A 14,040-nucleotide genomic window follows, 5' to 3' on the forward strand; every position below is an offset into this window, starting at 1 on the left:
GACCCCATGCACAATGGAACAAAACACTGCCCAGTTCTATGCCACTTGAGTTGAAATCCTATAGTGCCACTTGCCAAATGTTGCCTACTTTTGCTGTGTCTCAGTTGTAAAATTGGGATAATAATAATACCTACTCATAAGGTTGTTGAAAGGATTACATGAATATCAAGTGTTTGGAACAAAGGACTCGCCCAATAAAATGATTATTATTCTCATTCTCTCTCCTTACTTCCTGGTTCTTTTCCTCACTTTCATCTCTCACTTCCATTATCTCTCTGCAACAACTCATCCCTCTTCAGAGAGGTAGAGATGAATCAGATTCAGTCCATGACAAAGTCTAGCAGGGGAAACAAACATGAAAATAAATATCAGGATAATATAATAAGTGTTACTTCAAAGACATGAAAGAAATGCTAAAGTTATGCTAAAGAAAAACTAACTCTGCCTAGGGGAGTAAAGACAAGACTCATCAAGCAGGTTACCCTCAGAAGGAACTTGAAAGATAAGGAAAAATTTGCCAGGCAAAGGCAGGAAAGAGGTACTCCAGCAAAAGAAACACAGGGTGTTTATATGTACTCAAGTGTGAAATTAGAGGTAGATCAACTCCTACCCAGGCAGGGGCATACCTACTTCAGTATGGCCACCAGAGAGCAGCAAAACATTAGGAGCTGCTGCAGGCCAGAAAACCTGAGGAGAGCTAAACAGACCATGAAGTCATTGCAAGAATCCTAAAAGGAGTTTCTTCCCAGATTGGGCTGGCTGAATCATTCAGAAAAAAAAAAAAAAAAAAAGGCATCAGGCACTTGGAGAAAAAGCCTAGGTTTGTCTTAGATAAAGAACAGCAGTTCCCTAAAGATTGGTACACGTTAATAATAAAAGAACATTTCTCCACTGAGTTAAAAGTGTATGTCTAATGTGTACTCTTTACTTGACTTAGTATTTACCATGAACCAGACACTGTTCTCAGTGCTTTACATATATTCACTTACTCCTCATAACAACCCTATCAGGTAAGTACAATTGTCATTCCCATTTTGCAGATGGGGAAAATGAGGCGTTGGCCAAAGTTACATGAATAGAAAGTGATAGTAGATTTGGCTCCAGAATTTGGGTGCCCCTCTTGTAATCAGTAGTTCCATTCAGAGCTCTGGTACCTAGGAGTATAAGATGCAGCCTTCCTAGGAAGTCAGCAGCCCTTCTCTTAATGCTAGCCCTTGTTTAGTCACTTATTAGCCATGTTGCCTTAAGACACATCACTTCACTCTCTGTTTTTTTCAAAAGTTAAATAATGGCGTTAGGTTCAGTTCCTTCATCTAAACACTGCAGAGCAGGCCCTGTGGGCCGTAGAGAGTGCTGTGGATACAAAGCTGGACAGGAAGCAGGCCCACCTTCAAGGAGTTCAGAATGTGGAGGGAAGGCTACTAAGCCAACAATTATAACAGAGGATGACAAGTGTTCTCCGAGGAGCTGGGAGAAGAAGCCTCTCCTGTGAAGTAGGCCCCCTCCCACTCTGGCAGGTGTGGAATTTGGGCAGGAGGTGTTAAGAAAGGCTTCCCACAATAATTACAGGAAAGGTAGGAATTAGCTAGAGAGATGCGGAGGAGGGGTATCCAGGCAGTGAAAACACAGCATGAGCAAAGAAAACAAAGAGAGTTCCAAGAGTTCTATAAGAACATCTTTGCACATCTTCTATTGATCTCCATTTTTGGAATATACTTTCCCTCCTCTGCACGCCTATAAGCGTCTTCTGAGAAGCACCACAGACCTAATCCAACAGCTTCCCATAGTGGTGTCAATCAATCAACATGTATCTGTTGAGCACCTATTAACTGCCTTACACAGACGCAGGAGATGCCTCAAAGTCTTGCAGTTTAGTTAGAGTCCACCTAGATCTGATATTGGGGCTTGTGAAATGCAGAAGCCTTGTTTCTCCATCTCTGATCAGGTAGGCAAGCATCTATGAAGCAAAGAATTCCTTCCACATACGTACTATATTGACACTAATTTTTTAGTTCCAGGAAGCTTCCAAAGTTTCCCACTCAGAAAAGCAGAAGAATTAGGATGAGGGATGGAAGAAGGTTAGGAGACCATTCATCACGGATGAGGCAAGCTTCTCTTTGGAAAGGTCAATGGAGACCTCAGGAATAACATCTCCCCTCCCCCAGTTCTCCACCTCTGGCACCCTGGGAAGAGGGCAGCTTTGGCCCTTGTGGTTCACATCCGGCCTCCTGGCAGGAACTGTAGATTTAGTCAGCAACACTCAAATCTTGAAAAAATAGGCAAGAGTGGTGGAGGGGATATGGACAGAGATAGTAAAGAGATGAAAGCCAGAAACAAGTGAGCCAGGGAAGAAGGGAGCAGAAGACAGGGTCCAGGGCAGGCTGTGGAGAGATACTGAAGGAATATGTTGCTGCTGCTGCTATTCCTGAGGGCTACCACAAGCAGATGTGTACATGATGAAACACAGAAGTCTGTGAGCCTTCTCAGGCCCCTTTTCTCCCAACTTCTCCCAAATGTCCGCTCTTCCTTCCTCACCCTCCCTGGCTCCCATGATCCTCAACCCCTCCGAATCCAAACCTGTTATATCGGAGGTCCTATATCAGACGGAGCCTTGGATCCTGAAGGAGATGGGATGAGAGAGGATTCTCGAGCTTTGGCCGCAGTGAGTGAGGCTACTCAGAGAATCCAGAGTGTCCTAGCAGGTAAGTGAGGGAACAGAAAGGATCAGGGAAGGCTGAGGAGCTGAGAGGTCTAAGGGAGGAAGACCAACACAGAAAAGAAACTCTAAGATGTTGAGGTGAAGCTGGCCGCTTGTCCTGTTTAAAGTCTCTCCAGTGCAAGGACCTCTGCTTCTGAATCGAGACCCTGCCCAGTACTGCCATGCTGTCTGGGGAGACCCAGATACCCCAAACTACCACAAGTGAGTCCACCTCATTGAGAACATATATAATACCTTTTCAGTGATACCCCTAAAATGTCTCAAGCTCACCTACAGATTTCCATTCTTGATAGGTGCAGCCTTTTGAATTCAGAGTACAAAGGAGAGAGTTGCCTAGGAGCAAAGGTGAGAGCAACTTCTCAGACTTGGGGATCTGAAGATCTCCAGCCTGCCTAGACTTCTCCAAGACCAACATCATCAGAATTACTTAATCTGCTTTTTAAGAACAGAGATTCCTCCCATGACTTATTAAAATCAGAGACTGGGGCAGTGGTTTGGGGGGAGGTTAGATTCAGGACACTGTATTCTAACTAGCTGCCTAATGACACTAAGGTAGACTAAGGATAGTCTCATTGCCCACTACCCCTAGTACCCAGTTTCCTGCTGTCCTATCTCCCAGCCCATTTGCTAAGCTAGATGTTACATTTCACTCCCTCCCAGATCCCTGACGCCCATCTCCGTGGTTATGCCTTGTGGCCGGAACAGGGTCCCCCACAACTGATCCAGCCAGATGGACCTGGAGTCCAGAACACTGATTTTCTTCTGTATGTGCAGGTTGCCCATACTTCCAAGTGCCACAGAGAGGTGAGGTTCAAATCGAATCATTTTTCCCTGCTCTGCCTCTCTTAACCCTAAATCTCTTGGTGCGGGGTAGGGAGCACAGAAAGCACAGTTTTTATTAAATTGTACTTATTTGGGGTGACTTGGAGCATGCTGATAAAGTTTGGGTGGGAGCCAAAAATAAAAAAAGCCCAAGTCATTCCTTGGTGCTCTCTCTGAAGAGCCCTGCAGAGCCCCCTGGTTCTCCATTTTCAGTGAGATTTCTTCTGTGTTACCCCGCTTCCCTCCTTTCCACCCCTACCTTGTCCTGGCCTATCCACAGCCCTCTATAATAGCCTATGCTGCCTACTGCCAGCTGGACTCTGAAGACAGGCCCCTTGCTGGTACCATTGTCTACTGTGCCCAACATCTCAGCAGTCCCAGCCTCAGCCATAGTGACATTGTCATGGTGACTGCTGCATGATAAGTAACATTATATAATACACGCAAACAGGTTGGGGTGGGGGGAGTCACTTAGCTTCGTATGAAGCGGAAGAACCCACTGAGGATGGAATAGAAGGTGTCTCAAGCTCTAAGAGCTGATTGGGCAGAGGTTGGTCAATTCTGCTGCCCATCTCGTCCCCTCACTCTACACTGTTTGGCCTTAGGCCACACTCCATGAACTGCTCCATGTCCTGGGTTTCTCTGGACAGCTCTTCAAGAAGTGGAAGGACTGCCCCTCAGGACCCAGTGGTAAATGCAGAGGAATGAGGGAGGGCCTTTCCACATTAACCAGAGGGAATCACTATCTCATGACCTCCTTCCCTCCAACTCTACCTCACCCTTCCTAGATTTCCCTCTCCTCATACTGCCTTCTCCCGTTTCTGTACTCAGTGAGAGAGAACTGTTCTACAAGGCAACAAGTGACAAGGCGAGATGAGTGGGGACAGCTGCTTCTCACCACCCCAACCGTTAGCCACAGCCTGGCCAAACACTTGGGAGTGCTAGGAGTTTCACTGGGTGTTCCCTTGGAAGAAGAGGTGAGTATGAGAATACTTTAGGGTATTGGAAGAAAGAAGGGAGTTGCCAGGTAGCAACCAGCTGTCTACCAATTCCTCCAGTAGGGTCCTTTGTCTTCACACTGGGAGGCCCGACTACTCCAGGGCTCTATAATGACTGCTATCTTCAATGGTGCCCAGCGCACTCGACTTGACCCAATCACTCTTGCTGCCTTCAAAGACTCAGGCTGGTACCAAGTCAACCACAGTGCTGCACAGGAGCTATTCTGGGGCCAGGGTGAGAAATAAGGGGAGAATTGCAGAGGGGCACTCATAACCCAAGTCAGATCAAGGGAAAGTAAGGGAGGTTGGAGGGATTATCTGCTATGGGCTGCTAAGGTGTAATTGAAGCTCTAAGCACAGCTGGTGCTGAGTGATGTTTGGAACTTCATTTGTTCTTAAGACTTTCTCTTCCTATCTCTCAAGCAGGATCTGGCCTGGAATTTGGACTGTTGACCACATGTAAAACTGACTCCTCAGGCTTCTTCTGTACTGGCAGGTGTGTGTGTTGAATGATTGGGGCGCTGTCCAGCTGTCAGTGATACTAGTGTCACTCTATCATCCCTTCTACACAGTGGGTTGGGCTGCCACTACCTGCACCTGGACAAGGGACGCTGCTCCTCAGACCCCATGCTGGAAGGCTGCCGCATGTACAAGCCCTTGGTCAATGGGGTGAGTAGATGAGAAAAGCAGAGAATGAGACTGAGTGGCCTGGATAGGAGTCAATTTCTAAGGTACCTACACAAACACTATTCTCCTACCTTCTGCCCTCCCTTCAGAGTGAATGCTGGAAGAAGGAAAACGGATTCCCACCGGGGGCAGAGAATCCCCACGGGGAGATCTACCATTCCCAGAGTCGTTGCTTCCTTGCCAACCTCACTTCACAACTGCTCCCTGAGGACCAGACCAGACATCCCTCTCAGATCCCACACCTCAAGGAAGGGGAGCTGGCAGGCCGCTGCTACTTACATCAATGCACAGAGAGGGGAGCATACAAGGTGCAGGTGGAGGGATCACCCTGGGTCCTATGCCTTCCAGGAAAGGCTATTCAGGTGGGTACCGTAAGTGGGATAGCTGTGGCACATTAGCAAAAAGAATTTTGAAATATTTATATAGTAATATATCCAATCTGTGTTGATGTTCATTCATTTTTTACCAAGTTTCAACTGAGTCCATGACCCTGACCAATATTGTACATTTTCCATAGGATGGCTTGAGCAATTCAGAGGCTATGAATCAGAATCAACTTAATGGCAACGGTTTTTTGGTTTTTTTTTTCTTTTTTGGTTTTACAACTATACCATGTTACATACTTCCCTGCAGATACCTGGGTACTACGGTCTTCTCTTCTGTCCCCGGGGTGTGCTGTGTCAGACTCATGAAGGTGCTAATGCTGTTACTTCCCCACCCGTGAGTCTTTCAACCCAAGACCTGCTATTGCAGCTGTTAGTAGGATTAGCTGGGCCTCCAGGCCATTCCTTGGGGAAACAACAGCGAGAAGAGCTGACGGAAGAAGTACTGCAGGCTCTGGTGAGCAGAGGAGGGACTGGCAGGTAAATGATGGTTCAGGCTGAGTATACAATGAGCCAAGGCAAATGCTTAAGTCCTTACTTCACAAACCTTTCTCTGAAGTCTTTCTGTTCATCCCCCTCCTAAACCTGCACCTGTTTCATAAGATGTTCTCTTCCAGGAACTATGCCTTCATTAAGAGATCCCAATGTCCCTTTAGGTGCTATTTCCACAGCCCGTCGATTACTGCTAGCCTAGTGTTTGCTGTGCAAATGTGGAAGTCCCCTGGCTGCCAAGGGCCTTCAGTTGGTATGCTGCACAGGGCCTTGACCCTGACTCTCCAGGAGAAGCCCCTAGAAATATATTATGGAGGAGTCATCTTTACCACAGAATACAAGTAAGCTAAGAGTCAAAGTGGTTTTCTTTCGAAACCCTGGAGTTCAGGTATTTGCTATTGCATTAAGCACTATTGTGTGTACACTGTCCTAGAGAGGACAGATTATGTATTTCAAAAAACTGTTAAGATTCCTAACATGATCACCTCAGAGTATCACTGTGTGCGACGCCCCCATGATGGTTTCCCCATCTCTAGATGTAGGGACTCTACAGCCCCCTCCCTTTCTTAAGCACTAGCCAGGCATCTAGTCTAGTTACCTAGGCACCACAGTCTGACTCTTCCCTTAAGCTACCTCCTTCACTGCCAAGTTACGTCTCTCAAAATTTAATTTGCTGGAAGACTTGGCTTTTGGTCGTATTCCTACTTTCAGGTTCTATATTCCTCATTGACTTCCTGTTTAACATTTGGATGAAGCACGATTTCATGAATTATATCTATTTTAATAAAGGTAAAGCCCTTCACTTCCTAAGCCTAGGCACTATCTCAGGCCAATTACTTTCCATGTTCCTAGGCTGCTGGCTACCTCGAACTCTAATCACTCCATGACCCATGTAGGTCCATCCATGGGACTCTGCCTAATGCTGCTTATCCTGGTGGGTACACTGGGAACCGTGGCCTATCAGAAACAAGCTATCCTTCAAGTGGGACCATCTGCCCCTTACCATTCATCAGAGCTTCAAGGCGCAAGGGGCCCAGCTGGACAAATAAGGGAGGTGTGATGACACTCAGAACATGACAAGAGTAGGGTACAAGATTATTTCCTGGGAGACAACCAGGTGAAAAGTCTGTCTAGCAGCTAGACTTAAGTTTTACTTTCTCAGAATGCCCCTTTCCCCAGGTATCAACTTTGTACTAGTCTTGCAAGGAAAAAAAATAGAGACTTATGGTTCTGAAAGTCTACTCTTTATTTTGGTATTAAAAATAAACTCTTCAACCCGTAAAGAGTGTCACTTGTTTTCAAAGTGAGCAAAGTCACAGAATAGAAACACCTGCTACCAGCTCTGAAGATATCGCACATGCTTTGGAAAGAAAGTCATTGCTATTTGGTTTCAATGGAGGAGGGAGTAACTAATTACCGCCTTCTCCTGATTTTCCATAATCTTACTACATCATCACTGGGGAAAGCTAGTGGTTGGAATGTCACCAGGTTATATCAGGATGGCTCTACTTTATACTCCTCATGAGCCAGCAGTAGACCAAACTTGAGTTATAATGCTTTGGTTCCTTTTGGTTATAGTTGCAAAAGAAGCCATCAAATTCTTGGGAGCTTAAAGTCTCTTGGAAAGAAGTAAGCTAGGAGGCAGACTGATGATCTGGATTTGCTTAAGTGGAAAATATTTACACTAAAAGTCCTGTTGATAAGCTACTGTTAAAATGACCATGCCTGTGCTGTGAGTTCAGTTGGCTCATCAGGTTACCATCTCCAGACCTCTGAGTGGCACATCTGAATTGAAGTCTCACTGTAAAGTCATGGCCTCAACTCCAGCTGTGGTTGTCTTCTTTGATTTTAATGCCTATCAGTCCTTACCAGCTGTAGCAGCCACAGCTTGGTAAAACTTTGCCACAAAGTCTGGCTCAGTGACCTCCAGCTGCCTGACAAATTCGTTGCGCTCCTGCTCAGCCCAACCTCGAAACCACTGATCCCAAAGACGGAGCTGGCACTCAAAGATACAAGGCGGTCGGTTTGCCCCTGACAGACTAAGCTGCTCCAGACCATCCAGCAGTGGCTGTAATTTTCCTGGCACTGCCTTAGCTACCAGGTCCTGTAGGAAACGTTCACGCTGGGGACCTGACCAACTTGCAAACCAGTGCAGAACACACTTCATCTCCCGGGACGTGACAAAAGACATTGAAGGAAGGGAAGAGTTAATAATATTGTCTGGCACTGAGGATAAAGGAGAAGGGAAGGATAGTGGTATTGAAGATGATGATTCCCGTGGCATCCTGAAACATAAAAGCACTGTTATATACTCTCTGGATAGCACAACAAAAATATAACTTCCTAGCATCAGGAGCTAAATCTACCTCTTATCACACCCAATCAGCATCTACACAAAAAATTGCTTTTTACCAACTCAATTTACAGGAAAACAACCAGTTCTTTTTTTAGATTATTATCCAACTGCCTTAGAGAAGTCATCCAAGAATAACATTTCATATTTGCGAACTTTCCTGTCTCTTTTTTGCAAACCCATTTGCCTCCCTCCATTTTTCTTACAAAGAACCTAAAAATAATCAATACTTATTTCTTACTCATTCTTTCCCTCCTACCTCTATGTTCCAGGTTGGGTAAAGGGGAAAAAAAAAATTGATGTTGATCCATCACATCTTCCCTAAAATAAAAAAAGGTACACATTTTCTTAATCTAGCTTATGTAGTTGGACCGGGCCTGTAGGTTAATCATTTTGGAGCTATCAACAGTGAAAAAAGGAAAAAAAAAAAATCACATATGATGAAAGACACTTCTTTGCTATGTGCATTGTTGTTAGCTGCCATCAAGTCAGTCCCTGCTTCATGGCGAATCCATGCACAAGGGGATCAGGCTGTGGTGATCCACTAGGTTTTCACTAGCTGATTTTTTGGAAGCAGATTGCCAGGTCTTTCTTCTTAGTCTGGAAGCTCTGCTGAAACCTGTTTAGTATCATAGCAACACACAAGCCTCCACCATCAAATGGATGGTTGCCTGTGCTTTAAGTGCATTGGCCTATAATCAAACCTGGGTCTCCCACATGGAAGGAGAGAATTCTACCATTGAGAACCACCACTGCCTATGTGCATAGAGTCTCTAAATACCCCAAGAACTTCATAACACCCATTACCTCCTTGTATCGCCCATAAAGCACCAGGAAAAATTAAACAGCAGAATGAGGGCCTCACCCGAAATAATCACAGTAAGAATATAGTAAGGAAACCATGAAAAGAAGCCAGGTGTTTATTCACGACTCTGAAAGTCTAGTTGGTTTGGTGGCTTATTATGCGTTATACCCTTGTATATGTATGACAATTCATGCCCTTTAATAATTTTTCTTAATGTTTAATATAATACCTATTGATGCCCTGTGACTGGTTTTGCATCACTAATGCAACTGGTAGGTCAGCCAACACGAAGTTTTCAGGTCCCAGAGTTTGAATCTCTAACAACTAACACCTGAAACTACTTGTCTACGACCCTTTCACTGTTTGTTTCTTCTGTTGCAAATTGAATGATCTGCAGCACAAAGAAAGAAAACCCTCGGCAATTAACATCAGTACTAAACAAGAGGGCGGGGGGGGGAGGGTGTTCCTTTTTCACAGTGCCTACAAGCAGCAGTTCCTCCTAAAGGAACTTTATTCTTCTATTTGGGGAAAGGGAGAACTTCTCCAGAATCTTGCTGCACGGCAAAACTCAACTTCAGTGATCATTTACTTCATAGTTAGTCTCAATCCCCAAAGCAGTTACCTCGTCTCTTCTGCCACTGCCCACCTGCAGACTTCCGTGTAAACCCGCTTAGTCGACTCTGGTGCAGAACTGTTTGGCCCGTAGAGGAGCTGACATTCGCTTTCGGTTAGATTACGTAGGGAGGGAAAATCTCAACTTTGGCTGAGAATCAAACACATGGGTCTAAAGACACGGTGCTACCACTTGCCCACTTGAGAGGCAACGGGACTCAACATTCTGAGGCCCCCAAACAGCAACGTATCCTTAGACGCGAGCGGCGGAGGCTCAGGAGATGGGGGTGGGAGGACGGGGGTGGCGGCAGGAGGCTTGCCCTACTAAGGGTAATCTGCAAAGTCCGAGTCAGACCTGGCTCAGGGAGAGGCTTCTACCCAGCTTACCTCCCCTCTCCTTTCAGTGCACCCGGAGACCGTCACAAGAGTCCTTGGACTCCAACTATCGCCGCCACTGCCATATTTCCTGAACACCCTAAGCAGAACCAGCAGAGAAGCCCACGCACTTCCGGTAGCGGACCAGCCCCAAACACCCAAGCGCCTCAGCGCCTCAGCCCTAGGACCGGAGATAGACGAATAACTCCGAGAGTCGAGGGCTTCCGAATAGATTCGGTTCAAGGCCTCCGTAAGACGAAGATAACCGAACTCGAAAAGCAGGGTGAGGGAGGGGAAGCTGCAGGGAGGATAGAAAGAACTGATTGGTGCCGATGTGGAGACGGAAACACTCGAGCAGTTCCGGAGGAACCCGGGGAGTTCTAAGTGGTAATCGAGGGGTTGACTAAGGCAGTGGGCGGGGTCAGCTGGGTACGTTCGAAGGGCGTTGGCGGAAATTACCGAAGATGCCCGAAGCCGTCGGGACGGGACCCGAGTACCTCACGCAAGATGGCGGAGCTGGAGGAGGTGACTCTGGACGGGAAGCCTCTTCAGGCGCTGCGGGTGACCGACCTGAAGGCCGCACTGGAGCAGCGAGGCCTAGCCAAAAGCGGGCAGAAGAGTGCCCTGGTTAAGCGGCTTAAAGGGGTGAGAAGACGACGTTGCCGGCGTGTCGGAGGGGAGCGGACCCGGTAGAGACAAGTCTCTGCCGCGGCGCAGGCGCAGTGTCCGGGCTCGGCGCGAGCGAGCTCAGGCCGCCAGCGCTAGGCTAGATATCCGCGCGCACGGTGGTTGGTGAGGCTCGCGCTTAATAGAAATACCGCCGGTTCCCGCCTTAACGGCAAAAGCGCGAGCGCAAAATGGGAGGGTGCGCGCTACTCTCTTGCAGTGTCTTTAAGCTCTTTCCCCCACCCCCTCCTTGTTTGTGTCTGTGGTTTCGGCGCATGCGCTGCAGAAGGAGTTAAATCCCACTACAGCCACCGGCGTTGTTGGCCTGAGGTGGGGACGAGTTGGGCTGGGTCGGAGTTAGGAGTAGATATATATATATAAATATATACGTTGGGCAGAAGGTTGATGGGGTTGGTATCGTTATCGGGAAGAATAGGATTAGGGTAGAGTAAGATGTCTGGTTGATTAGATTAGGAGGTGAGATGACTTTTTAAACAGTGGTGTATAATTTATAGGGGATCCGGAAGCAATTTGAGTGGATAAGAGTTTGATGAATATTGGTGAGAGAGGTGAGGCAGTTTGATATATGTTGGGGGTTTTGAATCGGCTTCAGTAGATTCGGGTGGTGGTGTCATAAGCTAGATGGATTGGTGTGTATAGGTTTGGTGTAAACTGAGAGAAGATGAGAAGTTTCTGGTTTTGATTAGGATTAATTAGGATACGTGGCAGGTAGTACAGATTAGGGCTAGGCTGGCTCAAGGACTGAGCTGGTCGACCGTTGCTTATACAGAGGCTGGCGGGTTTCTTCGTTTTTTTGTTTTTTTTTTTTCCTTTTTGTGAGGGGGGATTGAGTCAGACCACAGTTCACAAGGTCTGTGGCTAGTTGTTCTGCAGCCTTATCTGAAATTTTTATAAATTTGATGAATATAGGTGTTACTCTGCTGGAAACTATACAAATTCACTCAAGTAGATCTAGGTAGAGGTTACTGTTTGACCAAGTAATTCGCTCAGACCAAAGCCAGCAGCCCCATGTTGATTACGTGTGTTTGAAGCTGGCTTAAGTATCTGAAGTGATTTTACCCACCCGGCCAGATTTAGAAGGGGCCTAGTCAAAAGTGCAGAAGATACAGAGATTCTAGGACTGGTTCTGTCACCGTCACCGATTTTATGACATAGCCAGATTACTCATTCTCTGTGGGCCTGCATTTTACGTCTGTACATTTAGGAGCAGTAACCGTGGCTACCTTTAAGGGTCTTCTGAAGATGAATGAGAACAATGTTAATAAAGGGCTTTGAGGTCCCTGGAAAAGGAGTACAGTTTAAGCGTATATGGTTAGTCATTGCATTTGATGAAAAGGTTGGGGGAGAAGCGCTTTCGTTTTTTTTTCTCTTTTCCCCTAGTTTCTGACATTTGCCCTTCTCTATACCAGGCTCTAATGCTAGAAAATTTACAGAAACACTCGACACCCCATGCTGCATTCCAGCCAAATTCCCAGGTAAGAAAGAAGGTTTGTTAGATGGGGCAGGCTGTTTGGATGTACGGACATATAGAAAGACACGGTGCTCTCTATTTGATGCTTAATTCCTTACAATTATTTTCCTTAGTTCCCTTGATCTGAAATGTTCTCATACCAAAACAGTTGAATTTCAGTCAAGCTCGTTTGTACACAAGGACATGGAGAAAAGAATAGAATCGGAGGAGCTATTAGTTAAATTCTGAGACTTGAAATGGTGTGTGTAGAAAGGTGTGTCTCCGGTTGATTAAGTATAGTACAGGATCTGAAGTCATTTATTTGCCGTTGATTTGGCAAAAGTAGTTTATGTCTTTGAATGTAGATGTGAAGTAGACAATCAGCAGGGCAGTGTGAGAATACAGTTACTGACCAGGAAGAAATCTTTTGATGACAGGTTTTCTAAGAATTCCACCCTTTCTATATCACCCATCTTTATTAGTGTTAACTACTTACTATGCACTTATTCTTAAATGTCACTAATTAGCTCTGTTACTTAGGGCAAGAAACTTAACCTTTGAGGCTTTAGTTTCCTCAGTTTTCTTATCTGTAATATGGGAAAGGGTTGGATCCATAATTTTGTAATTGCTCTGCTGGGGTTTTATGGGGCTGTTTTGGGGGCTTCCTAGGGAATATACCTTTTTCCTAAGTAAGCAGGGTTCATACTCTCCTTTCAAACTAGATTAGATCTACTTTTATCTGCTTTATATGTTGAGTTTCTGAATAAGATTTCTTTCAAAGAAATCATTCCACAGTTTAAAAAAACAGAGAGACTGGATGACCTCTTAAGGTTTCTTTCAGCTTTTAAAATCCCCTCATTCATAGTGTGTCACACATTCAAGGGAAAAATCTAGGTCTTTGTTAAGTGCAATGGTGTACAGCTCCAGTACTAGATGAAGTCCCACGATACTGTGGAAAAATAAGAGAGGCCTTCCTATTCCCTTGATAGTGCCTTATTAAACTGTAAATATTATAATCTAGCCAGTTAACAGAGGTTTAGCTAAGTAATAATACTTAGCTAAGTAATAATACTGCATTAATCAGTTTGCTATTGTATTGTTTTTGCATGTTGCAATTTAGATTTTGAAATTTTCCTTTTTTTTATATATTTTTATGTTTGTTTGTTTTTTTAATTGTACTTCAGGTGAAGGCTTACAGAACAAATAGTTTCTCATGAAACAGTAGTACACGTATTGTTTCATGACATTGGTTAACAACCCCACAACATGTCAACCCTCTAATTTCTCAACCTTTTTTTTTTTGGTGAAAATATACATAGCCAAAGATACACTATTTCAAAAATTTCTACATGCACAGTTCAGTGACATTCACTACGCTTTTCCAATTGTGCTGTTATTCTCAGTTAAGATGAAGGCTTACAGAACAAAATAGTTTTCTCATTTAACAGTTACTACACATGTTGCCCTATGACAATGGTTAACAATCTCACAGCACATCAACAATATCCTTACTCATTCTTGGGTTCCCTATCACCAGCTTCCTTGTCCCCTTCTGCCTTCTGGCCCTTATCACTGGACTACTGTACCTCATTAGTCCCATTTGGTTTTACAGGGCTGTCCACTCCCAGGCTGAACGGTGAACCTCGGAGATAACTTC

At 45.3% G+C, this 14,040-nt stretch overlaps 3 protein-coding genes across 5 annotated transcripts in view; 2 read left to right on the plus strand and 1 right to left on the minus strand.

The window, feature by feature from the left end:
- Positions 1-2,404: 2,404 nt before the first annotated feature.
- On the plus strand, positions 2,405-7,198 carry CIROP (ciliated left-right organizer metallopeptidase). Its single transcript, XM_023724919.1, is given in 14 exon segments — positions 2,405-2,702; positions 2,836-2,920; positions 3,013-3,064; positions 3,380-3,694; positions 3,759-3,947; positions 4,147-4,231; positions 4,373-4,518; positions 4,600-4,774; positions 4,966-5,035; positions 5,112-5,208; positions 5,316-5,588; positions 5,860-6,089; positions 6,266-6,442; positions 6,954-7,198. Coding segments are annotated over 14 exon segments (2,400 nt in total). The 3' UTR covers positions 7,162-7,198.
- Positions 7,199-7,278: 80 nt separating this feature from the next.
- CUNH14orf119 (chromosome unknown C14orf119 homolog) lies at positions 7,279-10,635 on the minus strand. Of its 3 annotated transcripts, XM_023724913.1 has the most exons (3): positions 10,259-10,635; positions 9,882-10,022; positions 7,279-8,386 (listed from the first exon to the last, which is right to left on the minus strand). In XM_023724913.1, the coding sequence occupies exon 3, from the start codon at positions 8,383-8,385 to the stop codon at positions 7,960-7,962; it is 426 nt and encodes a 141-aa protein (XP_023580681.1). In that variant the 5' UTR covers position 8,386; positions 9,882-10,022; positions 10,259-10,635; the 3' UTR covers positions 7,279-7,959. The 3 variants fall into 3 exon arrangements, with proteins under 3 accessions (XP_023580681.1, XP_023580682.1, XP_004389980.1); XM_023724914.1 differs by lacking the exon at positions 10,259-10,635 and having other exon boundaries at positions 9,882-10,174; XM_004389923.2 differs by lacking the exon at positions 9,882-10,022 and having other exon boundaries at positions 7,284-8,386.
- Positions 9,495-14,040, plus strand: part of ACIN1 (apoptotic chromatin condensation inducer 1) — a 33,300-nt gene continuing 28,754 nt past the window's right edge. Inside the window, exons 1-3 of the mRNA XM_004389924.2 lie at positions 9,495-9,531; positions 10,632-10,891; positions 12,343-12,408. Coding sequence (XP_004389981.2) covers positions 9,495-9,531; positions 10,632-10,891; positions 12,343-12,408 — 363 coding nt within the window. The remainder of the gene's footprint in view (positions 9,532-10,631; positions 10,892-12,342; positions 12,409-14,040) is intronic.

This window comes from Trichechus manatus, unplaced genomic scaffold (assembly GCF_000243295.1).
Source record: "Trichechus manatus latirostris isolate Lorelei unplaced genomic scaffold, TriManLat1.0 scaffold00268, whole genome shotgun sequence".
In the NCBI taxonomy this organism is placed as follows: Eukaryota; Metazoa; Chordata; class Mammalia; order Sirenia; family Trichechidae; genus Trichechus; species Trichechus manatus.

Coding starts and splice junctions, on each gene's coding strand:
- CUNH14orf119 (XM_023724913.1), bottom strand. CDS start 8,385: ATGCCACGGGAATCATCATCTTCAATACCACTATCCTTCCCTTCTCCT.